The sequence below is a fragment of the Oryctolagus cuniculus genome, chromosome 9, assembly GCF_051225735.1.
Source record: "Oryctolagus cuniculus isolate XC-2025 breed Fujian yellow rabbit chromosome 9, ASM5122573v1, whole genome shotgun sequence".
NCBI classification, from domain to species: Eukaryota; Metazoa; Chordata; class Mammalia; order Lagomorpha; family Leporidae; genus Oryctolagus; species Oryctolagus cuniculus.
The window spans coordinates 81,498,878-81,526,086 of record NC_142875.1 but is presented as its reverse complement, the minus strand read 5'-3'; the positions used below and the strand labels follow the sequence as shown (position 1 = coordinate 81,526,086).

The window sequence follows — 27,209 nt, the reverse complement described above, 5'->3', positions numbered from 1 at the left end:
AGTAAAGATTTCAGCAGCTTGCACCCACGCAGACACATAAAGTATAAAGTGCTGTTTGAAGACTAGTTTTACCATTAACTCTCATAGTACAATTCATTAAGGACAGAGGTCCTGCATGGGGAGCAAGTGCACAGTGACTCCTGTTGTTGATTTAACAACTGACACTCTTATTTATGATGTCAGTGATCACCCGAGGCTCTTGTGATGAGCTGCCAAGGCTGTGGAAGCCTTTTAAGTCCACAAACTCCATCAGTGTTTAGACAGGGCCATAATCAAAGTGGAAGTTCTCTCCTCTCTTCAGAGAAAGATACCTCTTTGTTTGATGGCCCTTTCTTTCCACTTGGATCTCACTCACAGAGATCTTTCATTTAGGTCATTTTTTCCCACAGTGTCTTGGCTTTCCATGCCTGAAATTCAGCAATAATATTTAATGAGGCAAGTTAATATTAGTCCATTGTCATTTTGAGTTTGATTTCTAGATATTTTCCTTTAAATACAATGGAAAATTCCTGGGTAGTAGAACAAAATATTCTATCAGTTTAAATCAATTGTTCACTCTAATTTTAAGTCTATTTTTTTTTACTTAATGTTTTGAAAGAAAAATACATATTTAACTTATTTTCATGTATTGCTTAACAATGGGCTTATGTTCTGAGAAATATAATTTTTTTTACGTTTTTATTTAGTTTTTTTATTTGACAGGTAAAGATGTAGACAGTGAGAGAGAGAGAGAGACAGAGAGAAAGGTCTTCCTTCCATTGGTTCACCCCCCAAATGGCTGCTGTGGCCGGAACTGCGCCAATCCAAAGCCAGGAGCCAGGTGCTTCTTCCTGGTCTCCCACGTGGGTGCAGGGGCCCAAGCACTTGGGCCATCCTCCACTGCCTTCCCGGGCCACAACAGAGAGCTGGACTGGAAGAGGAGTAACTGGGACTAGAACCTGGTGCCCACATGGGATGCTGGTGCCGCAGGCAGAGGATTAACCAAGTGAGCCACAGCACCGCCCCATTAGATAACTGTTTTTTTATGTGATCATCATTGAGTATATTAATACAAACTAAAACAGTTATGACATCACTAGATGATAGGAATTTTTCAGCCTATATTATAATCTCTGGGCCCACTATTGGGTGGTCCTACATTGACCAAAATGTTATGTGGCACATGACTGTACAGATAGACATTAATATATATAAAAATTACATCTTGGTTTAAACAGAATTTTATAGTTTTTTTTTTTTTTTTAGGAGGAAAAAGGAATCCTAATTTCAACATTGAAAAATTTCCATTGTACTTTTTCCTTTTAATATTAATGATAAACTCATGTGGTATTAATGTCTCCAGTTCTAAGAACTACATATTTTATAACATATTACTATATCTGTTTATGATTATACTTCTTTAGTTGAGAAATGGTGAGTGCAGAAGATTCAGTGCCTGGATTCAAAACACTCTGGAAACTTCATATAGGAACATTGGCCAGGTTTTATAGCTCTCAGTGTGGGAGGGTGTTCTAATCATAGAATATTTATTCTAAGAATCTTTTTTAGTAATTTGGTACTGATTTTGAGCTTTTTTTCTCCTTTATAATTAGCTCAATTTTGTTTTTTTCTGAGTTGAGTAATATGAGATTTGGGAGCCTTTTTGAATTCATAGAATTAAGATATGGAAATATTAGATGGAAAATCTTGGCTTAATATTGTTGATACTTAAAGATAATAATCCTACTCTGTTGTATTACTTGATAAACTCATGTATGTAGACTTTGAACATCAGTGTTTGAGAGACAACTGGATATCATGTGCTTTCTTTTGCTGATATAAACTTATTATTTTATTTTATTTATTTGAAAGGCAGGGAAAGAGGCGAAGAGATAAAGAGTTGTTTTAGCTATTGGTATATTTCCCAAATGTCTGCAAATACTGGAATAGGCCGCCTAACCCATAGCACTACAATGCAGGACTCTATCATTGTTTCCTGATGAAGGAATATAATACCATCTACAAAATTGTCTTGCTAAAGAAAATTGAATCCCAAAATGATCACATCTCTAGATCTGTTTACCAATTTGTAGGATTCAGAAAAAGAGATGGAAGGCCGGCGCCGCGGCTCACTAGGCTAATCCTCTGCCTAGCGGCGCCGGCACACCGGGTTCTAGTCCTGGTCGGGGCGCCAGATTCTGTCCCGGTTGCCCCTCTTCCAGGCCAGCTCTCTGCTGTGGCCCGGGAGTGCAGTGGAGGATGGCTCAAGTGCTTGGGCCCTGCACCCCATGGGAGACCAGGAAAAGCACCTGGCTCCTGGCTCCTGCCTTCGGATCAGCGTGGTGCGCCGGCCGCAGCGCTGGTATAGAATTGATATATTATTTCTTGAGCTATATATGGACAGACTTACATAAATGAATATTATTTGAAGCATAATTCTACAGGAATTTTTTTGTTATTCTCACTCTTATATTTGAGCCTATTGTTTGTTTAAACAGACTCCTTAAAGTTACATAGTTCTCATAGGATATTGCCCTAGCTTAATATGGAGGTTCTGGATCATTTATAGAAATACATGGTATGTGATAAAGCTTTGTTAAAATGGACAACATTTTGGATTTTCCTATGTAAAGTTTATTTTTTTTAATTTGAGAAGTTATTATAAATTGTATGTTAAAAATTGTCTTTTTTTCTTATTTTAAAGATCACTCTGTGCCTTTGTATTTTGTCAGGTTTAATGATATCCATGTACCAATCCGCCTGGAATGTGTGAAATTTGCTAGCCATTGTCTCATGAATCATCCTGATTTAGCAAAGGATTTGACAGGTACTATATGCTTGTAACAGCAAATATTCCTGAAGATGCTCTTCAGTGGAGAAAATAAGTTAGTTTTATGGGGGAAATCTTTTTGTTGGTGAGATAGGTGAAGTTACTCTCTGATGTTAGAATTTTTACAGCCTGGTTCCTATTTAAGCTGAAAGCATCCATAAAATGCTGGTGTCTTCAGGAGTAGTTTCTTTGTTTAACAACAATTCTAAAAATATTTCGGTCATTTTGATTTTAAGGATCTTGACCCTGAATAGGTTATAAGACTAATGCTCTTTCGTATTTTAAGAAATTAAGTGAAAGTCATCGATTTGTTAATTAATGTAACCATGCTAAATGAAGGTAGCAAAAAATCTGTATAAGCATAAGAGAACAGAACTTTGCATTTTTGTAGTAAAAGAGTATCATGTATCATAGTATTCTGTTTAACTTTTAAAAGATTTTAAATAGTTCAGAAAATTTAGACTGAAAGCCACTTATGTGTTTGTCACAAGTGTTAGCATTTGCTGTTTTTAAAAGATTAAAAAAAGGTTCCCTCACAGACTACTATTTACTTCCTACTTTTACAGAGGGCAACCACTCTGAATGAAGTCTGAGTTAATCATACTTTAGCTTTTTGGGCAGAGCAATGAAGGACCCTTGATGGCTTTAACTTACTACTCTCCCATCTCACATCTCACATTTTTGTTTAATACTTAATCATTTACTTTTTTTTTTTTTTTTTTTTTTGACAGGCAGAGTTAGACAGTGAGAGAAAGAGAGAGACAGAGAGAAAGGTCTTTCTTCCGTTGGTTCACCCCCCAAATGGCCGCTGTGGCCGGTCGCCAATCCTAAGCCAGGAGCCAGGTGCTTCCTCCTGGTCTCCCATGCGGGTGCAGGACCCAAGCACTTGGGCCATCCTCCACTGCCTTCCTGGGCCACAGCAGAGAGCTGGACTGGAAGAGGAGTAACTGGGACAGAACCGATGCCCCAACCGGGACTAGAACCCGGAGTGCTGGTGCCGCAGGTGGAGGATTAGCCTAGTGAGCCACGGTGCTGGCCAATCATTTACTTTTTTTTTTGACAGGCAGAGTGGACAGTGAGAGAGAGAGACAGAGAGAAAGGTCTTCCTTTTGCCGTTGGTTCACCCTCCAATGGGTGCTGCGGCCGGTGCGCTGCGGCCGGCGCACCGCGCTGATCCGATGGCAGGAGCCAGGAGCCAGGTGCTTTTCCTGGTCTCCCATGGGGTGCAGGGCCCAAGCACCTGGGCCATCCTCCACTGCACTCCCTGGCCACAGCAGAGGGCTGGCCTGGAAGAGGGGCAACCGGGACAGAATCCGGCGCCCCGACCAGGACTAGAACCTGGTGTGCCGGCGCCGCTAGGCAGAGGATTAGCCTAGTGAGCCGCGGCGCCGGCCCTCATTTACTTTTTTTTAAACCTTCCCCATTTATAGTACCATTTTAGCTGCTTTTAACACGAAATCTACTCTTAAGCTTACCATTGCTTCTTAATCTTTATACTACTGAGTTAGTTCTGATAAAGTCACCTAAGTTAATTCTTTTGTAAAGTTTTTAATGGTAATTTGTCAAGTGATACTTTCAGGTATGTTGAGTTCCTATTAACTGATCTAAAACAGCAGGTACTTTCACTAGTTCAGAATTTTCGGGGGGAAACATCCCACTGGGAGCCCTCTGTTAACTTAAATCTGAACCACCCACACTGCTTATTCTGTAAGCTGCTTTTGTATAGTATTGGTGCTAGGCCCATCCATTCTTCTTCCTCTTTTGTCTCCCCTCTTTCCTTCCCAGTTTTCCATCTTCTCTATGTGTGGGTGTGTTTGTCCTGTTCCCTCCTTTCCTTTTCCTTTGTAGGTTTTTTTTTTTTTTCTGTAGCATCCTTTTCCTGTGTAAATAACATTTTCACTGAGACTGTTAACAGTTTTTTTTGTTTGTTTTTTGTGGTGAGGGAAGGAGGAGATTGTTTTCTCCACAAAATGTCCTTCTGTGATTTTTCTCACCTTTTCTTTGCTCTTGTGTCTATTTTCTGTGTTAGAAGCTTTCCACGAATGTGTGGCAGTCTATAGCTGTTTATGATTAACGTAGAGGACTAAACAAAAAGCTATTTAGAAAGCCCTGAGTATTTGGATGGATCTGTTGTTTCTGAACTGTATTTTAGAATGATCAGGGTGGGTTATTTGTGGGGAGGACCCTTAATTTTTATTTTTTTCAATTTATTTTTTAAACATTTATTTTTGGGGCTGGCGCTGTGGCACAGTGGATTAAAACTACAGCCTGCAGTGCTGAATCCCGTATGGGTGTCAGTTGGAGTCCCAGCTGCTCCGCTTCTAATCCAGCTCCCTGCTAATGCACCTGGGAATTCAGAAGAGGATGGATAGCCAAGTCCTGGGCCCCTTCACCCATGTGGGAGACTCGGAAGAAGCTCTTGGCTACTGGCTCTGGCCTTGCCCAGCCCAGTCATTGTGGCCATTTTGGGAGTGAATCAGCAGATGGAAGATCTGTGTCTCTCCTTTTCTCTCTGTAAATCTGCCTTTCAAATAAATAGATCTTTAAAAAATTTATTTTTTTATTTATTGAAAGAGTTAACAGAGAGAAAGGGAGAGACACCATGACAGAGAGGAGAGATTTTCATCTGCTGATTTACTCCCCAAATGCCTGTTACCGCCAGGACCGCACCCACATGGGTGACAGAGACCTTATTACTTGGGCCATCCTCTGCTGCTTTTTCTAGGCATGTTCTGGACTGGAAGTGGAGGAGCCAGGACACAAACAGGCACCCATATGGATGCTGGTGTCATAGGTAGCTGCTTTACCTGCTACACCACAATGCCAGCCCCTTATTTTTTTTTTTACACTTATTCTTCAACGAATAAAATTCCCCAGAGAAGAGTATTCTGTGTGGAAGTTAAAAGTTTTAGTTGCTGTGTCTGTGGGGAAAGGACAGTGGATTTCTACATTCACACTTCAGTTGTTACCATGGGATCCCCTTTCGGAGTATGACCCATACTGTCCACTGTGTGTTCCGTGTCCTTTAGTTTAAAGGTTCTCTGTTGTACATGTTTCATAGAGTTAACTTCCAGATTTCTTTCAGGGTAGAAGAGGGTAATCTAGATGGGTGGTTGTGTTTTTTCAGTCTTCACACAGTCATCTTTCATCTCCTTTGCCTTAAGATCAAGAAGGACTTGGTACCAATCCTGTGCATTTTGAAGAATATGTGGTATATGTTGGATTGGTTCTCCAATTTCTTTGCTGTTGGTTTTGGGATTTTTTTTTTACTTGGGATCTGGTCAGTTATACTTGTTGATCTGCTTTCCAGGGTCTGTCTGTCTTTCCCTCTCTGTTTCTCACTTGTGTGTATCATTCTTAGGTTTGTTCTTGAAGGTATTTAAGCGTGGTGTATCTGAAAGATATTTTTAGTCTAACTTGTCTCTGAGGAACTTAAAAAATTTGAAATTTTTTTATTTTTTAAAGATTTACTTACTTATTTGAACGTGTTACACAGAGGGAGAAGGAGAGAGAGGGATAGAGAGAGAGGTCTTCCACCTGCTGGTTCACTCCCCAAATGGCTGCAACTGCTGGAGCTGGGCTGATCCAAAGCCAGGAGCTTCTTTTGGGTCTCCCATGTGGGTGCAGGGGCCCAGGGACTTGGGCCATCTTCCACTGCTTTTCCAGGCCATAGTAGAGAGCTGGATCAGGAGTGGAGCAGCTGGGACTCAGACCTGCGCCCATATGGGATGCCGGCGCCTTGGGCCTGGTCTTTAACCCGCTGCGCCACAGCACCAGCCCCATTATTATATATTTTATATATATCTTTTTTTAAAACATGTAGTAGTTTGTAGCAAGTTAATTCCTATATGGTTTAAATAGAGCTCGCTCTTTGAACTGGCTTTCATGTTAGGTCACCGGTCATAAAGGATTTCCTGCTGGTGTATACCTTTCATTCTAGGCTCTTGTTGGCTTTTCTTTCCCCACTGTTCATAAACAGTCTCTTCTTATTCTTTAACTGCTCCCCTTGTTACTACAGATGAACTTTCCTGCTTATGTTATTCTGTAAAAAATTCTCTCTTCTTCTTGCTTGCCTGCCTGCCTGCCTGCTTTCTTTCATTTATGAAATGTCTATTTAAATCTTATACTTTTTTTTTAAAAAAAGATTTATTTATTTATTTCAAAGGCAGAGTTACATGGAGGGGTGGGGGAGAGGTCTTCCATCCACTGTTCACTCCCCAAATGGCCGCAAAAGCCAAGCTGTGCCAATCCAAAGCCAAGAACAACTTCTGGGTCTCCCACATGGGGACAGGGGCCCAAGGAGTTGGGCCATCTTCTACTTCTTTCCCAGGCCATAATAGAGAGCTGGATTGGAAGTGGAGAAGCCGGGCCTCCAATCGGCACCGATATGGGATGCTGACACTGTTGACCAGGGCTTGAACCCGCTGCACCACCGCGCTGGCCCCAATTATACCCATTTTTAATATTAGTCTTGTTTTTAAAAATTGATGTGTGGTAATTCAATATTATTCTAGATCTTTTCTCTTTCAAAGTATAAAAAATTTAAGTATTTTCCTCTTTAGTGAGGCGTTAATGTAGCATTTACTATTAATATTAAATAAAATGTAAATAATAGATCAGTGTTTTGATTTTTCTGATCATAGCCATCTGAAATTACTTTAGATGTGATTCTTTTACCAGTAACATGTTAATCTTTACTATTGCTTTGAATGTTTAACTTTACATAGTGATAGTATATGGTTTCATTTTTTTATGGAACACTTGCTGTGTTGTAAGATTTCCTCGTCTTCATTTTCAGCCTCTTTGTTATTGGCTAAGAGGTGGCTATGTAAAATCTACAGATCTTACTACTCCTTATGCAAATTTTTGGCCACTGCTGATGTCTCCAGCTGTAGACATCATCCCTTCTCCTGTTGTTTGGAAGTTCTAAACATTTTGAGAATTCTACTCTAAAACTGAACTTGTTTATTGCTTGCTTTCTTGTCTGGGTTTCATCCTTTTTCATTTTGTAGGGCATTTACCTGTCATCTTCCTTCCAAAATTATGGTAAATCTCTTCTGCTATGATTTCTTATTGTCTGTCCCTTACAAAAAATTCTTAAAGAGTACAGGAGTGATCAGAGATAAATATATGTTATATAAACAGATGTTATCTTGTGTCTTTAGTCCAGTTGTAAGAGACATAGCAGTATGGTGAAGAGTATTAGTAGATGCTTTGTCATGCTGTTGAGAATTTCTTTCTTTCCCTTTACCTTGTGCTCCTCACAGGCAGTATCTGAGTTAATAGTTCTTTTATATATATATATTTAATATAATATATGTATGTATTTATATACCTTTTAACATGAATGACTGGTTTTAGGGAAATTAGGATGCATCTTAAACTTGATGGTGTGTTACCGTTTTTTTATTTCATAGTGACACATAAAATAACATATTACTGCATTTGTAACAAGTAATTGTATAAAGCTGTATTTATCGTGGTGAAGAAATGAGCTTGAGAACATTCCATTTTTAATCATAATACTAAAAATGTTATTTATCAGCATAGGTTAAGATAATAGGTGCTTTTTAAAAAGAAATTGTTTTAGCAGTATGTAATCTTTCTGATTTTTAGAATGGTTCTTATTAGTAGAGAATGCTCAAAGTGGTGGGGCTTGCAGTTGTTTTATCAGTGTTCGCATTATAATTATTCATTAAACTGTTAGTTTATATTGAAGGAAATAAAAAAAATTTTTTTTTTTTTTTGACAGGCAGAGTGGACAGTGAGAGAGAGAGACAGAGAGAAAGGTCTTCCTTTGCCGTTGGTTCACCCTCCAATGGCCGCCTCAGAGGCGCGCTGCGGCCGGTGGCAGGAGCCAGGAGCCAGGTGCTTTTTTCCTGGTCTCCCATGGGGTGCAGGGCCCAAGCACCTGGGCCATCCTCCACTGCACTCCCTGGCCACAGCAAAGAGCTGGCCTGGAAGAGGGGCAACCGGGACAGAATCTGGTGCCCCGACCGGGACTAGAACCCGGTGTGCCGGCGCCGCTAGGCGGAGGATTAGGAAATAAAAAATTTTAATTATTGTTTGTTTACAGGCACAGATATTTTTAGTAATCCAGATCTAAACAACCAAATTTTATCTTAATGGGCTTGTAAAAAAGATGAATAATATTTTATTTGTTCAATTCTCTGTTTTCTTCTTTTAATTTAAGATGTATTAGTTGCTGCTGAAGTTTGTTAAAAATTGTTTTCCTTTAGCTTTCTCACTGCCAAGTGTGAACTCTATGTTTTTGACTTTAAGAAACTCTTCCAGTAAAAGTCCATTTCATTTCTTCCTTCTTTCCTTTGGCCTTTCTCAGTTAAGAGGGATTGCCTTATGATAGTCCTTGTCCTGTTTGTTGGCAGCTAATAGTTTATTCTTTCAGTAACTTTATTCAGGGCTTTCCTAGTTAAGGAACAGGAAATGGAGTACTCTAGGTTTTTCCCCCAAAGTGGTGCGTGACTTGAATATTTTATCCATGGAAATGAAAAACAAAGAATGAAATGTTTAATTTGATATATACTTAAATTAGTTCATTTATGTTTTTAACTGCTGAAGTTAAGAACTATTTAATCAACTTGCCTGCCTACCAAATGGGGAGGAGGATTTTACTAGTCAGCACTTAAATGTAACTATGGTATTTTGAATTTTTCCTCATTCATTTCATATCTCCTTTTCTTGGCTTTTAATTTTCTTGAAATGTTAAACCTTATACTTAGGTTTTGTTTTTGCTATTGTTTATTTAAAAAGATCTTATGCACTTTTTAAAAAACATTGTTAAGGTTTCAGTTTTGATTAAGGAAAATCTTATCTTTCAGAGTATCTTAAAGTTCGGTCGCATGACCCTGAGGAAGCTATTAGACATGATGTTATTGTGTCCATAGTTACAGCTGCGAAAAAGGACATTCTTCTGGTCAATGATCACTTACTTAATTTTGTGAGAGAGAGGACATTAGACAAACGGGTAAGTAAGACTAAATAATGAGTGGGTTTTCTTTTTTAACCCCTGATGTTTAATAATATTTCATTTAAAAATTCTGAAATTCCAAGTCCATTTCAGGGAAGACAGTTTAATATTTAAAGTTACATTTTGAGGAGGTTTTACTTTTTTTGTTGTATTAAATTTTGTTAGTTTTTCCTTTTGTTCTCATTCTAAACGTAACAGTTCTTCATAGTAATCACATGTCTAGCTTGTACAACTGTTTTTGCAAAGGCCTTAGTCACAGCTTCTCATATTGTTGGTTCTTTTCTCATTCAGGCTGGTGTTCTGTAGGTGTGATGTGGTAGTCCTTTAGCTAATTGTATTATATAATTGACATAGAATAGAAAGTGAAAGATGTTTTCAACTTGGTAAAGCTAAGCTGCAGCAGCCTGCTTCTGGTCTATGTTCTGTGAACTCCAAACCAACCGTGAATAAACACCCATTAGCAGCTCCACTCATTAATCAGTGAGCTGCTGAAGAGAGAACTGTGTCTTGTTATGCTTATGTTCCATGTTGTCTGGAATACATTAAGCACTCAGTAAATGCCTAAGTGAATATTCACCCCCCACCCCCACATTGTCCTTCCATCATGGCATTGGCCCTGTTGACTAAGATTTAACAGTACTTTTGGTGAAAGTATGGCATTCTTTGATGTATTTAGGGGTTAGCCAAGAAACTTGGAAGGGGTGCTGTTGGTAGCTGTGTGAATAGCTTTGATTAGTTAAACATTAAAACATTTTAACAATCTTTTAAAGTTGATTGTGCCATTCTATTTAATTTTTCTCTTTAATAATTTAAAATTTTTATTTTACTTATTTAGAAGGCACAATTAGAGAGAGGGACAGATGTGTGTCTATATATATAGAGAGAGACAGACGTGTGTATGTGTGTGCATGTATATGTTTGTATATATACACACACACATATATATATGTACACACATATATATATATATATATGTACACATACACACACACACACACACAGAAATCTCTTCCATCTGCTGGTTTATTTCCCAGGTGGTTACAATGGCTGGGTCTTGGCCTGGCCAAAGCCAGGAGCCAGGAGTTTCTTCCGGGTCTCCCATGGGGGTATAGGTGCCCAAGAACTTGGGCCATCCTCTGCTGCCTTCCCAGGTGCACAGGTGAGGAGCTGGATCAAAAGTGGAGTCGCCGGAACTCAAAAAACGACTTCGTATATTAGATGTTGGCTTTGCAGGCGGAGGCTTAACCTGCTATGTCATAACGCCAGCCCCTCTTTGATAATTCTGATTGTGGAAAGAGGATAACTGGACAGGAATTTCTTCCCCAAGTATAATACTGATTGTGGTTAGAAGATAATGGGACAGGAATTTCTTCCTTAAATCTGTATGATCCTGAAGAATTTATTTACTTTTTAAGAAGATTTGCTTATTTGAAGGTGGGCAGGGGCAGGCAGAGAGAGGAAAGAGTGAGAGGTAGTTTCCATCTGTTGGTTCAATCCTCATGTGCCCAGCCAGGGCTGGGTCAAGTTGAAGTCAGCAGCTCCATCCTTGTGCCCTTTATGGGGTAAAGTGACCCAAGTACATAGTGTATCTTCCACTGTCTTCCCAGGTACATTAGTAGAAAACTGGGTTATGTGTGGTGTAGGCAGGACTTGAACCAGTGTTCTGATGTGGGATGCAAGTTCCTTATTGAATATTTCATGGGAGTATTAATCAGTAAAAAGGTCCAAAATATACTTGAACTTGATTCCTAGAGATAAATTACAGTTTACTCAGTTATTGTTTTGTCTTTTTAAAATTTGATACCTTGCTTTTCCTTCTTATTTCTAAGTGATGATATGTAGGTTCTGATTTATTTTTGTTTTGGGGGTAGTTGATGGGTTGAAGATATTAAAGCTGTATATACATGTTTCTATATCTCTTATACTTTATGTAGTAGGTATATTAACATAATAGCTTTTTCCATAAGTAATTACAAATCAATTACCAGGATTTGAAACTTGAAGAAAATATGTTGCATTAAGTGAAAGAAAATGAAAACCTAGAAAACTAGACTTTGCTGAATTTATATAATGGAAACATTTTTATACTATAAAGAGAACTTTTTTTGTTCTAATTTTAAGTGGAGAGTACGCAAAGAAGCCATGATGGGACTTGCCCAAATTTATAAGAAATATGCTTTACAGTCAGCAGCAGGCAAAGATGCTGCAAAACAAATCTCATGGATCAAGGACAAATTGCTGCATATATATTATCAAAACAGTATTGATGACCGGTAAGTTAGGGACACTATATATTTGGTGATTTGGGGTAGTACATAACTTGTTGGTATTTTTGTAAACTATTTTCTTTATGACTTTAAGCTCCCTCCTCAGTTTTTCATAGTAAAGGTAGTAAATGACTAGTTTCCTTCCCACCAAAGCCACAAGTGAAACATACTGCACAAATAACTTCAGGGGTGGGTACAGCTTTTGCATTCATTTTCATTCACTAGTTTTGAACAGAGTAATATCTAAAAGTTTGAATGCATATAGTTATTTTAATTTTTCTTTATTTTTTAATAGAATTAAAAAGCCATTTGGATTTATCTTAGATATTTTAAATAAAAACAATTCCTATTTAAAGCTAAGACTAGTTTATACATTTACACAAAAACATATTGTCTGAATATCATCTTAACGTGTTTCCACTGCAGGCTAAGGTTAAATCTTGGGTGGATTTCAGCCACGTAAAAGTATTGTAAATCCTTTTTACAGTCTGAATTTATTGATGGATTATTAGGGGGGGTTCAGCTTAGGGTTCTTGAAGCAAAAAAAAAAAAAAATGAAAAGAGTAAGAAGCAATGGGTCATATTAACATTTTAAGAGGTATAGAACCTAGAAAACTGAGTGCCTTAAGTTACTATTATATAAAAAAATTGATAGTAATTTTTGTAAAATTGAAATGTTCAGATTTGAGTATGTAATATCAGCACACAAACATTGGTATTATAGTTAGGACTTCTTTTGGTGTGTGTTTTAACTAAGTGTTTTTCATGATGATCACTTCAAAAACTCAAAAGAATCTTAAAAATTAATTTGTAGCCTTTACTTAAGTTTAGAATTAAGCACTGTGGAGGACCTGGTATAGTTTCATATATCCTTTTTTTGACAGATAAATTAATGAAGTCCCTGATAGCTTACTTGCCCAAGGACATGAAGCAGAATTTATCTTAGCTGGGTATGGGGCTGTTTCTGGTACAACCAGCTAAAACCTTTTTTGGACCCTCTTTCTATAGAAAGAAAGCTTTGATGTGGAAATCTCATTTCCATTCATGAAAACAGGAACTTCTTTAATATGTGTTCCTTATGTGTTCTGGTATTTTATATGCAACTTCAGCACATTAAAAACTAAAATAGAGCTTTCTCTGTTCTTTTGTAGATTACTTGTCGAACGGATCTTTGCTCAATATATGGTTCCCCACAATTTGGAAACCACAGAACGGATGAAGTGCTTATATTACTTGTATGCCACACTGGATTTAAATGCTGTGAAGTACGTTTCAAATGTCAAGTTGTGTTGTTTACATCTTTTGCAGTATATTGGATTTTATGGAGAAGAACCAACAAAAATTGTATTTTGAAATGTAAACTACGTCATGTGTACGTTGTTTAACCGATGAAGACGTTATAAAATACTTGGCTATTTTTTCAGAAAGTACTACTTGTTAACATGAGATGAAGCAATTGTAAGCAGTTAAAACAATAGATAGAGTTGCTTGACCTGGAATCTTTTAGAATATGATATTTTTCTCTCCACTTTTCATATTGTTGGTGTCTCAAGAAATGTTGATGTACCTATTCTTTCTGTTTTTGTTTTCCTTAAGGTGTTAGAAAGGTCCATATTATGAAAATACTACCTTCTTATTCTCACCTGGTACTGATTTAAACTATGATGTAGGGCACAGATTTTTGTGTTGCATAGCCTGAATACAGTGTTATCATTTGGCATAAGGGTAAGCACAAATATATTTTTATTACCATGCTTCATTCAAAAAGTGCTTTTGGGTGTATGGGTTAGGGAATTGGCATTTTAGACATGGGAGAGATGTTACTAATTTAATGGAATCGTATTAAGGTTTAGGAAATTGAGGCCTAGAGATTTGCTGCAGATATTGGGGAAAATGTAGGCTCTTAGTTTACAACTATTGAAGATTAAATGTTCAGAAATTGGAGATCTAAGGAGTTGTGTATAATTTTTGTTAAACTGCTGCTTAATGGGACAGTTAGCTCCCTCCACTTAAATAATTAAATTTGCTGTTTATGTATTACTTAGAATTAATGAGGAAAAGGTAACAGAGGGGAGCAATGTATATTTCTTAATACCTTTATATTTCAGCTGCTAGAATAGCTGTTAATCATGGCTGCTTTTATGCTAAAAAGAAAATTAATTGCAAAAGATATCCAGTAGTCCACAAAACTTAAAATACTATCTGGCCTTTTACAGAAAAAGCTTGCCAACTTACTTAAATATCACTTTTGCTTGTGCACGTGATGAATCAGATCACATAGAGGTTAATTAACTTGCACAGAGCCACACAGGTAATAAGCGAGAACACTAGAATCTGAACCCAATTCTGCTTCGTTCAAAAGCTCATTGCTTTCCTTCTATGTAGAGTAAAATGTTTACTATCGTATTTAACATTATTACTTGTATTATACATTTTTCTCTGAATTGTATCCTGAAATTGTTGATTTGCCAGAGTTTGTTGATTTTTTTTTTCCCTCATGGTACTGTTGATGGCCTCTTGTATGAAATGATATATTATATACTTATACCCTATTTGAATTGAACTACTGCTACTGGAAAATCACAGATGACTCAGTTCAGTTGTCCTTCTGGAGTAAAAATGAAGTAAAATACTTTCAAGCAAAAATTCTGTTTGATAAAGTTACTAAAGGTGTTTTTTTGTTTTTTGAGAGAGAGGAAATTAAATCCCAAAAAAAAAAAAAAAGGAATAGGAATAAGAAGCAATAGAAATTCAGACTCTTTGGCAAAACTAAATAATCAAGGACTGTAAAAGTAACAAGAAAAATAAAGTTTTCATTGCAAGGGATAGGGAATGTGGATTAAAAAGTAGGTAGCATTTAGGCTGGTATTTGACCAGCATACTCACTACAATAGTAGTGAACTCCCTTGAGGACTTGTGGATCCCTTCCTCTACTGGTCCTCCACCACGTATCCCACCAGGCCTGGGTATATCAGGAGAGTTTCCGTGACCTTCTTCCACTGGCCACTATTCTGATTGGTTGGACCCTACTTTGTGATAAATATTAGGTTGATCCTATCAGATAGCATGTAAGATAACAGGGACGTAATGAATATTAATATATTATAAGGCTCTTATAAGAGAGAAGACATATTGATTAATTAGACTATGAGTCAGGTTTTTTTTTTTTTAACTTTTATTTAATGAATATAGATTTCCAAAGTACAGCTTATGGACTACATTGGCTCCTCCCAACCCCCCATGACTTCCCTCCCACCCGCAACCCTCCCCTTTCCCGCTCTCTCTCCCCTTCCATTCATATCAAGATTCATTTTCAATTTTCTATATATACAGAAGATCAGTTTAGTATACATTAAGTAAAGATTTCAACAGTTTGCACCCACATAGAAACACAAAGTGAAAAATACTGTTTGAGTACTCGTTATAGCATTAAATCTCAATGTACAGCACATTTTGCTCCTTCCAAAACCCAGGGGAGCAAAAAAAAAAAAAAAAAAAAAGAATTTAATGAAACTTGAAATCAGAACTTTGAGTCAGTGGAGAGAATGGACATTTGAATTGTTTCTGTTCACTATTTCAAATAGTGCTACTATGGGCATTTTCTATTTAGTTTACACATGGTGGAAAGATTTCTTGAGGCAGGATTATGAGTGGTTCTTGAATTTGACTACTTACCATAATCACCATGGGAGGCTTAAACAATGCCAACACCTAAGTCATTCCTTCAGATTCTTCTCATTTAATTTGTCTAGTGTGTAGTCTGAGCTTTGGGATTTTTAGAACATTTCAGGAGATTTTTTTTTTTGACAGGCAGAGTGGACAGTGAGAGAGAGAGAGACAGAGAGAAAGGTCTTCCTTTGCCGTTGGTTCACCCTCCAGTGGCCACTGCGGCTGGCACGCTGTGGCTGGCGCACCACACTGATCCGATGGCAGGAGCCAGGTACTTCTCCTGGTCTCCCATGGGGTGCAGGGCCCAAGCACTTGGGCCATCCTCCACTGCCTTCCCGGGCCACAGGCAGAGAGCTGGCCTGGAAGAGGAGCAACCGGGATAGAATCCGGCGCCCTGACCGGGACTAGAACCCGGGTGCCAGCGCCGCAGGTGGAGGATTAGCCTATTGAGCCATGCTGCCGGCCTGTATTTCAGGAGATTCTAATAGACAACAACCAAGGTTTGAAATCACTGGTATATAGGTGGGAGTGGAATCGCTGAACATGTGCCTTTTTTTTTTTTTTTTTTTTTTTTTGACAGGCAGAGTGGACAGTGAGAGAGAGAGACAGAAAGGTCTTCCTTTTGCCATTGGTTCACCCTCCAATGGCCGGCGCATTGCACTGGTCTGAAGCCAGGAGCCAGGTGCTTCTCCTGGTCTCCCATGCAGGTGCAGGGCCCAAGGACTTGGGCCATCCTCCACTGCACTCCCTGGCCACAGCAGAGAGCTGGCCTGGAAGAGGGGCAACCGGGACTAGAACCTGGTGTGCCGGCGCCGCAAGGTGGAAGATTAGCCTAGTGAGCTGTGGCGCCGGCCATGTGCATTTTTATTATTACAAACTACCTTCAAATTTTCTTTAACATAATTATACTAGTTTATATTCCTCCCAGTGGTTTATGAGTTGATTTAGCCTGTATATAAGGAGTCTTCAAAAGGTTTGTAGAAAATGTGTATTAGGGAAAAATTGAATGGGTTTCAAAAATATTTTGCTGTAAAATAAACTTGTACTAACTTGTTACGTCAGGATTGGACAGGATCCTATGTGAGGTATTAAAAAGGATAAGACTGTTTATTATAAAGGCCCCTATCAGAACACTATGAATTCTGATAAAATTAAAGCAAGATCGAATTTCAAGTTTATGGTGAAGCTTGTGTGGTAGAAAGGTGAAACCATGGAGGCTTCACAAAAGTTATATGAGGAAAATGTCCCCAAAGAAATTAGCAGTTTACAAATGGTTCATTTTAAAAAGGGCTGAGATAATATCTTGAAGACGAAACCCAGTGTCACACCATCAGCGTCAGTTTATGAGGAAAGAATTAATCTTGTTGATGCTCTAGTTGAAGAGGACTGATAATACAGAAATAATGGCATCATAGACATCTCATTTGGTTCAGCTGACAGGATTTTGACTGAAAAATAGAAGTTGAACCAACTTTCTACTGTCTGGGTGCCAAAACGTGTGTGGCCCGATCAGCTGCAGACAAAAGCCAAATGTTCAATGGAAGTTTTAACACAAGGGAGAGCAAGATCTTGAAGCGTTTTATCAGGCATCGTTACAGGTGATGAAACTTGGCTTTACCTGTATGATCCTAAAGACGAAACACAATTGCAGAATGGCTACCAAGAGGCGGAAGGGTTCAGTCAAAGCAAAAGCAGACCGTTTCAACATCACGCGTCATGAGAATAGTTTTTATTGTGATGCATTTCGATTATTGACTTTCTGTCGGGCCAAGGAATGATAATGTCTCTTATTAGACTGTTTTTTGAGAAATTAGCCAAGGCTTTAGCATAAAAATGCCCAGAAAAATTTTACCAGTGAGCCCTTCTCTACCATGACTGTGTTCTTACTCATTCTTCTCACCATGCAAGGGTTGTTTTCAGGGAGAATTTCGATGGAAAATCATGAGGCATTTACCTTAGAGCTGCTGACAAGGTTCCTTCTAAAATCTTTTTTATAAAAAAATTGTATATTTTCATGGCAGAGAGAGGGAGAGGTATCTGCCATCTGCTGGTTGTGACTTCTCAAATGCCCACAACAACCAGGGCTGGGCTAGGTCAAAGCCAGTGGGCCAGAACTCAGTCTGGATCTCTCATGTGGGTGGTAGGAACCCAAGTTTGAGTCATTAGAAGGAATCAAAACTAGTCCTCAAACCCTGGCACTTGGATGTGTAGTGTCCCAAGCATCATCTTAACTGCTTTGCCAAATGCCTGTCCCTGTAATGTGTTTTTGCTTTCTGATCCTAAAAAGATCTTTAAAGGTTACTTATTTTCTTCGGTTAATAATCCTGGCTTCTTTGGGATGGACTAAATGGCTGGCATCACTGCTTACAAAAGTGTCGTGCACGTGATGGTGCTTATGTTGAGAAACAGTTTATATTTTTGATTACTGAATTAAATCTTCATTTTATTTGAACGGCAGAGAGACAAGAGGGACAAAGACAGATGCTCTGTTATGTAGTTCACTTCCCAGAGTGCCCAAAAAAACTGACTATGCTAGGCTGAAGCCATGTGCTTGGAATTCAATCCAGTGCTCCTATAAGGCTGACAGTCCCAAATACCATCTGCATCTTCCTGTGGTGTGTATTAGCTGGAATCTGAAATTGAAAGTGGAGCCAGAACTCAAACCAGGCATTCTAATATGGGATGCAGGCATCCCAAGCAGCATCTTAACTATTTCAGCAGATCCCCTAATTTTCCCATGAACTTATTAAGATACACTCATTTTATCAGACATCTTAATTTTTGCTAATCCTTTGAGTATTACAATTTATCATTCATTTTCCTGAATACTGATGATACTGATATTTTCATAGCTTTATGACCTATTAATGTCCTTTCACTGTAGCCTTCACCACTCTTGTATTGTAACACCTGTCCTACTTTATTCATTTAAATTACCATTCTAGCGCATAAGTTGTTAGAATGTGTGACCTCTACTTAGTTTAAAAGGGGCCTGAGAACTGAAAAATAGCTGCTTGGTAGGAAGGTTCTTGGTGATAAGTTGTTTGGTGAGAATTCTTTCTTTTTGTTGACTGAGCCATTTCCCCTATTTTAAATGTTCTGATATGGACCAGTCTGTAGATGAGTTAACTAATTAAATGTCTTGGTTGTTGAAAAAAGAATAGGAGTAAGTCTGCGTCCTTGTGCTGCTGGTATCTATTTCCTTCAATTTCTCTAGAGTTCCTTTTTAGGTCGAGAGTAGAAGGTATGTCAGATGTCTTAGTTGTGCCTTTCTCTTTCTTTGAGCAAATTGTTATTTAGACAGTTCTGTACTTCAGAGGCTTATGGGTGATTTGCCCAACTGGGAGCAGATTGGAAGAGAGGTTCCTTCAGCATTTGGACAGGTCCCTGACTGAAACCCTGGTAGATGTCTTTCTCTTTGAGTTGGTGTGGTAACTTTCAGTGCTCTTGGAAAGAATTGGTTGTCTGCAAAATGTCAGCTAACAAATATTCAGTCTTTCAACCAGAGTTCTCACATTTATTGGTGACAGAACTGGAATTTAAACTAAATTATAGAAGTGGCTGTTTGTATTGCTCTGGTAATACTGCTTCTGCTGGTATAACTTTTTTAAGAAGGACTATTTAGAAAGGCAACGAATAAGGACAGATTATATCTTTTAAGAGGTTTATTTTATTTGAAAGTCAGAGTGATGGTGAGGGGTAAGATATCAGTCTGTCCGCTAGTTCACACCCCAAAAGGTTATAAAAGCCAGGACTGCACCAGGCTGAAGCCAGAAGCCGAGAACTCCATCCAGGTCTTCCACTGTGGATAGCCAGGCTCCAAGTACTTGGGACATCTAAGACAGATTATATTGTTGTTTAATACTAAAATATTAAAACATTTGAGGACAGTGCCCTTAAATATGTTATAATATACATTCTTAATAATGACCACTTTTTGGCTTAAGCTATAGCCATAATAGTTTATAATGGCCTTTAAAATTTCTTGAGATTTTATCTTTAAATAAGTAATACAGTAGGTAGAATAATTTCTGCTTTAAGTGAAGGCAAATTTCAAAGTCCAGGCCTTTCAGAAGTTTTAAGAATTAAATGTATAGGAGAGAAAATACATTGACTTTTTATATTGAAATGTGATTTCATGATTAATTCTTTCTTTGAAAATTAATTATGTAATTCATTTAAATTTTAGATTTTTTACAGCCTTCTAGAGAGGTCATTTTGCTTTCAGTGTTTACAGTCTTCAACTATGCCAGTGAAACTTCATGGCATTCAAGTAACTTGCAAGTAATAAAGTACAGCTATTTAAAATTCAGCTTCTATTTAATACTCTTGCTTTTCTGCTACCATTTTGGAGTGATTACTACAGAAGAACTGAAATTTCCAGATTTAAACTGTTTTACCTTTTTTAAACCCAAAGACATTTAAAAAACATATTAAATGGAAGAATTAAAATATTAGACAATTGTCTTGCTTGGCAAGGAAAAATGGGGTTTATATGTGCTTCTGTATTGTATTACTGTTTTCTGACAGTGCCACATAATGTATTTTAATAGAATCTAATATAAATTGTAGATAACTGAAATAAACTGATAGAGAATATTTGTTTTTGTAAAAAATCCTTTTAAAATTTTAAGCTGTAATTCTGATATTCTGTAACTTAATACTATTCTCTGATTTATAAATATTTTCTCGAGTACCTGTATACATGTTAAATATATAATTAGATTAAAATTTTTGCCTGAGAATAATAGTAGAAGTATATCAGCATTTTTGCCACATAAAAATAATATTCACTTATAGCGTGAATAATTCTAGACAGGTTAAAATTTAAGTATGATAAAATTTTTGTTTCAGTAAGAAGTGTCCCCATTCTCTTCTGGCTAACTCTTGTCTCTTTGTGTCATTGGTTCTATACTATGGGACCTGACTGATCAGATACTCTTTTATTCCTCAAGTTTATCATCTTTTCCAATTAATGATTAGATAGTCCCTGTTTTTATATAAAGCAAAACACAACTACCATTCATCTTTTCTTTTGCTCTTAGTGTCTCCTTAAATGGTAATATCTGTCATATTTAGTTCCTTTCTTTACTTTCATGTATCAATTACTTGGTTTTGTGAATTTGACCTTATGTCTGTCATTTTGTGAGTTTTATTTCTTTAAAATGTACATAGTTAATGTTCTGAGAGGATTTTCATTGTGTTTTGTTATTTAAGTTTGTCTGTGTTTTTCAGAGCATTGAATGAAATGTGGAAGTGTCAAAATCTGCTTCGACATCAAGTAAAGGATTTACTTGACTTAATTAAGCAACCTAAAGTAAGTTGAATTTTAAAGAAAATGTTTCCTTTGATGTTCAGATTCGTAAAGCACATGTGTCTTAGTTACTGTTTACCATTGCTATTGTGTGTTAACTTTTTATATATGGAAAATTTCTGACTATAAGACTATCTAGAAAAGTAATTTTTAAGAATGTTATTATATAGAAAGATTTTAAATATTTGCTGTTATCTGCTGATACCCAGTAGGAAAGAGAATGTACTTCACTGTAGTCAAAATTCAGGTTTTTTGTAGCTTTAAAATACATAAACCATAACTCAGCAATATTGAAGGCATAGAAAATACAAGAAAGCTGCAGTTTATCTTGCCACAGTAAGATGGTCTCAAGATGTATATTCTTGTGATTTCAGAAAGTTTTAATAATGGTATTATGTCTCTCTAATATATGTATGTTCATGGGACAGAAAACAATAGCAGTGTTTGTGTTTTTCTAGGGGAAAAAATTTCTAGTTTCCTGAGTGTAAATTGGCCAGTTGCCCTAAAATCAGTAAAGTAACACTAATTGCTTAAATAGTTTATAGTGACTTATCTTTTTTTAAGATTTATTTATTTGAAAGGCTGATTTAAAAAGAAAAGCTGTAGGGTTTTGGTGTGGGTTGAGGTGGGGGGGGTGAGGAATATCTTCCATCCACTGGTTTATTACCCAGTTGGCCACAACAGCCAGGACTGGGCTAGGCTGAAACCAGCAGCCTGGAAATCCATCCCAGTCTCCCATGTGGATGGAAGAGGCCCAAGCACTTGGACCATTTTTGCTGCCTTCTTGGGTGCATTAGCAGGGTGCTGGATCAGAAGCAAAACAGCTGAGACTTGAAGCGGCCCTCTGATATGGGATGCTGGTGTAAGTGGCTTAACCTGCTGTGCCATAGTGCCAGTCCTTGTGACTTCAAATTACATTTGAAGGTTAAGAAAAAAAAGTTATAACACTTGTTTGCCTAGTTGATGCTTATGTCTCTGAGTAGTAGTTTTGTTTTATAGGCTAACAGTAACCTCTCTATTTTATTGAACATAATTTCACCTTTTTCCCTAGAATTATTGAATATATTTATATTGAACCTGTTAGAATGTTTTCACTTTTTAAAAATGACTTGAAACTGATATAGAGATTCTATTGTTTCTGTTGTCAGTGTGTTTCAGTCAATAAATGTGTTTCAGTCATGTTAGAATGTAGTTAGTGTGTTTTATCAGTAATCTCTGGATAAAGTGCCTCTTTTTCCTACCTAAACCTATATTAATTGACATCAATCTAGCCAAGATCAAGTGTTAATTAAAAATGTGAGACTTTTTCCTATGTATTTTATAAGATTATTTTTATATTTTAGATCTTACTAATGTCAAAATAGCAGCCAGTATGTTAAATGTATAGATTATATGTTGAGCAAGCATGATTTGTGAACTTGTAATTGAATATAACTGGTTTTTACTCTCACTGTTGAGAATGAATTTATTTAGCAGAAGCTGCTTTCTCTTGCCTGTTGATAGAAACTTGAGAGAAGCTCATGACTGTCTCGTTCAGTCATTCATGGAATCACAAAATACACTCTCAATTTAGTTAGACTATCTAGTTTCCTTTTTCTTCATGGAATCTTCTTTTTGCTTGTTTAAGATAATTATTGAACTAACCACATTAAAGAGGAAAATCTAATCATGCGTGGTAAGGTGGAAGAGAAAGCAGAATGGAGGAAGATAGTATCCCAAATTGGAATTCTAGTGAGAAGATTTAATAGTTTCCCTGTGATTATTTACTGTTCACTTTATACAGAGAATTTTAATAGACATGATAAAGTAGAAAAAAATGAGAAGTCATAAAAAGTTCATATGAAATGTGTGTATTATGAAGCAAACTACTCATTGATTTCAGAATTTTTTGTACCATTTTTTTAAACCAAAATTGAGTTATTTGAAAAGCAAAGAGAGAGATATTTATATTGAATGATTGAGCTCTTTCATCTGCTGATCGTAAGTCTCCTGATTCAATAATAGCAATAGCCAGGTCTGGGCCAGTCCAAAGCCAGGAGCCAGAAACTGCATCCTGGTCTTGCATTTGAGTGGTAGGAGCCCAGGTGCTTGGGCCATCCTCTGGGTTGGAAGTAGAGCAGCTGAGACTCAAATACTCTGATGTGGGATGCCATCTTTCCAAGCAGCAACTTAGCCAACACTGTACCACAGTGCTGACCCTGAACTTAAGTGTTCTCTTATAAAGGATATTTATATTTCCTATTTTTTTTTTTTTACCAGAAAGACTTAGATACTTAATAATCAGTATTGTTTTACTGCCCCCCCCCCTTTTTTTTTGGACAGGCAGAGTGGATAGTTAGAGAGACAGAGAGAAAGGTCTTCCTTTTTTCCATTGGTTCACCCTCCAATGGCTGCCGCGGCTGGCGCACTGCACTGATCCGATGGCAGGAGCCAGGTACTTCTCCTGGTCTCCCATGGGGTGCAGGGCCCAAGCACTTGGGCCATCCTCCACTGCACTCCTGGGCCACAGCAGAGAGCTGGCTTGGAAGAGGGGCAACCAGGACAGAATCCGGCGCCCCGACCGGGACTAGAACCCGGTGTGCCGGCGCCGCAGGCAGAGGATTAGCCTAGTAAGCCGCGGCACCGGCCTTTACTGCTTTCTTCATTGTATAGTTTTTAATTTTTAACAATATAAGCCTTATTCTTTTATTAAACTAAATTGAATTGTGCAGTATCATTTAGAAGTGTTTTTGTAATTTGCTGTATTACTTTTGTTAGTGCTTTTTTTTTTTTAACGTGGATCAACTCTTGAAAGTTGACAGCAGTACGCCTGTCCTTCCAAATAAAACCACAACAGAAATATTACATGTTTCTAGACAGAGCTGTTTCATCCTTTAAATCTTAAATACTTAGGGATCATTTCATATGTATGAGCAAATGGTTTCTTACTCGAGATGGTATGTTTATCGTTTATATGTGATTTGTTGTTTCCCTATCAATGTTTATTTAGCTCAGTATTTTAAATAGTTGCTCAGTGACATTTATGTTTTTTTAAGTTAACACTATCCTGAAACAGCAAATAGTACTCTAAGAGACAATTTATTTTATTTTTTAAAAAATATTTATTTTTGTTTTTATTTGAAAGAGAGAGAGAGAGAGAGAGAGAAAGGTCTTCCTTCCACTGGTTCATTCCCCAAATGTGCAACAGCTGGAGCTGAGGCAGTCTGAAGCCAGGAACCAGGAACTTCTTCCTGGTCTCCCATGCGGGTGCAGGGCCCAAGCACTCGGGCCATCCTCAGTTTCTTTCCCAGGCGCATTAGCAGGGAACTGGATCAGAAGTTGAGCAGCCAGGACTCAAACTGGTTCCTATATGGGATACTTGGTGCTACAAGCTGGGGCTTTAACTCACTGTGCCACAGTGCCAGCCCTGAGACATTTTCTATACCTGTGACTTTTTGTGCAGTAGTATATGAATGTATTACATACAGTACAATGTGGTGAGCACATTTACTCACTGAAAAAACTGCTGATTTTTAGAATCATCTAAAAAAATTAACACTTTCAGAATCATCTTTTACATGTCAGGGGCATTTTTCTGGGTATTTTATTCCTTTCCTAAACTTAGTTACCTTGTTCTGTTAGTGCTCAAAACAACTGAAAATATCTAGTTGTCCCAAGATGTGGTGAAGCAGTTTTTTTTTGTTTGTTTTGGGGCTGATGAAAGTGAGGTAAGAATGGCAGTGAAGGATGAGTTCATTTCCACCTCTGTCCAGGTCATTTAGGTTTTCAAACTGGCTAAAGAACGATACAGTAGCAACAAAGACATCAGTCTGGAACATTTATAGGTTATACTTACCTGATTTTTTGGAGAGTGTAAGATTTTTGTCAGGGAATTTTAATTTTTCATTTTTTGTGTGATTCACAGACAGATGCCAGTGTCAAGGCCATATTTTCAAAAGTGATGGTTATTACAAGTAAGTAACTTTATATCTATGCAAATTTTGAGACTTAATTGAAACATCTCTTACAATTTACAGTGTTTAATGTAGTTTCATTTTAGATTATGGTAATATAGCAAAAGATTATAAAGTATTTTATTTTTCATCTGCTAGCTTTTCTTCCTCTATTTTCAGTTCATTTGCATACTATACAGAACTTTAAAAATTCTTTAATATCTTATATAAGCAAGATCTGGAAAAATAATTTATTACATGAATGTATTTTTTGTAATTCACTTAAATCATTATTATGTAAGCTTACCTGTGAAAGCTTAATCTATGCTTTGATGTTGCTTGTTGTGGTGTGAAATTTGTCTGAAACTAATTGCACTCCAAGCCAAAATTTAGTGAAAAAAATACCAATTAAGTACCTAATAGCTTCTTTGAAAAATATTAATTAGCTTTTTGCCTTAAATGATGTTCATATAAAAGGTTATTTACTTGCACTTAACAGTAAATACAAGAGGATTGTGTGGACATCTTTGTACAATGCAAGAATAAGAAACAGAAGCTGTTTTTTGCAGGTCTTTTTCTTTTCTAGGAATACCTGGAAAAAATTTACTGGACTTAAGGATAATGAGGTTTTTTTTTAAAGATTTATTTATTTGAATAAATAAACAGAGTTACACAGAAAGAGGGAGAGGGAGATCTTCCTTCCACTGGTTCACCTCTCAAGTGACCACAACAGCCAGGACTGGACCAGGCTGAAGCCAGGAACCAATAACTTTTTCTGCATGTCCCATATGGGCTTCTTCCACTGCTTTCCAAGGAGCATTAGAAGGGATCTGGAATGGAATTATTTTATTTTTATTTTTATTTTATTTATTTTTATTTTATTTTTTTGACAGGCAGAGTGGACAGTGAGAGAGAGAGACAGAGAGAAAGGTCTTCCTTTTGCCGTTGGTTCATCCTCCAATGGCCGCCGCGGCCGGCGCGCTGCGGCCAGCGCACCGCGCTGATCCGATGGCAGGAGCCAGGAGCCAGGTGCTTTTCCTGGTCTCCCATGGGGTGCAGGGCCCAAGCACCTGGGCCATCCTCCACTGCACTCCCTGGCCACAGCAGAGAGCTGGCCTGGAAGAGGGGCAACCGGGACAGAATCCGACGCCCCAACCGGGACTAGAACCTGGTGTGCCGGTGCCGCAAGGCAGAGGATTAGCCTAGTGAGCCGTGGCGCCGGCCTGGAATGGAATTAGAGTAGCCAGGACATGAACCAATGCCCATATGGAATGCCAGCATTGCAGGCTGTGGCTTTACCCACTACAGCACAATGCAGGCCCTAGTAATGAGATTTTTTTTTTTAAAGATGTATTTATTTGAAAGAGTTATACAGAGAAGGAGAGGCAGAGAGAGAGAGGTCTTCCATCTGCTAGTTCACTCCCCAAATGGCCGCAACAGCTGGAGCTGGGCCGATCAGGAGCCAGGAGTGGGTGCAGGGACCCAAGGACTTGGGCCATCTTCTACTGCTTTCCCAGGCCATAGCAGAGAGCTGGATCAGAAGTGGAGCAGCCAGACTGGAACTGGCGACCCTATGAGATGCCCGCATCGCAGGCAGCAGCTTTACCCGCTACACCACAGTACAAACCCCTCCCAGTAATGAGATATTAAGCTGACTCTGAGATGCTAAATAATCTAAGATGTTTGTAGAAGTAGTGCTTAGGCATGGAAGAGATCAGAAGCCTTGGTCTCTGGGTTTTTAATTAAGTCATAAGAGTTTTAGCCTTGGACAGAGTTTTAAGACCAGAATATATTTCAGTCCTGAGTGTTTCAGTGCAGTTGAATAACTTGCTGCAGGAAGTGGTTTTGTGTGTGTGTGTGTGTGTGTGTGTTTTAATAACCAGCTCCTTAGTATTTTGGTTGTGGATATGGGAGATCATCCCCTGTATTCCATTTTTTTCCTCCTCTATTAATTTTGTTTCAGTAATACAGTATATCTGTTTTCTTCTGAATGCTAGTATCTTACAAATACAAAATCTTACAAATACAAAAAGTATTATTAAAAAAAAAAGGGGGTTCCACATACATATATGTTTGTGGAAGCTGAATTAAAGGATTTTTCTTTCTTTTTTCTCCCAATCTCCCTTTGCTTTATTTTCTTAAATAATAGGCTTCATTGTAGCTTTTAATATTATGTCTGTTCATTATGAAAGGGCTATAAAATGACGTTTTCCCAATAAATTTGAAAAGA

General features: G+C 37.7%; 1 protein-coding gene across 8 annotated transcripts in view; it reads left to right on the top strand.

Annotated features, from left to right (window-relative positions):
* The window catches only part of PDS5B (PDS5 cohesin associated factor B), a 202,808-nt gene that overhangs the window by 86,181 nt on the left and 89,418 nt on the right, over positions 1 to 27,209 (top strand). For all 8 annotated transcript variants that reach the window (XM_089304245.1, XM_089304244.1, XM_089304242.1 and 5 more), the window contains exons 10-15: positions 2,712 to 2,806; positions 9,649 to 9,794; positions 11,919 to 12,070; positions 13,216 to 13,329; positions 20,969 to 21,050; positions 24,952 to 25,000. In XM_089304245.1, the coding sequence (XP_089160371.1) occupies positions 2,712 to 2,806; positions 9,649 to 9,794; positions 11,919 to 12,070; positions 13,216 to 13,329; positions 20,969 to 21,050; positions 24,952 to 25,000 (638 nt within the window). The remainder of the gene's footprint in view (positions 1 to 2,711; positions 2,807 to 9,648; positions 9,795 to 11,918; positions 12,071 to 13,215; positions 13,330 to 20,968; positions 21,051 to 24,951; positions 25,001 to 27,209) is intronic.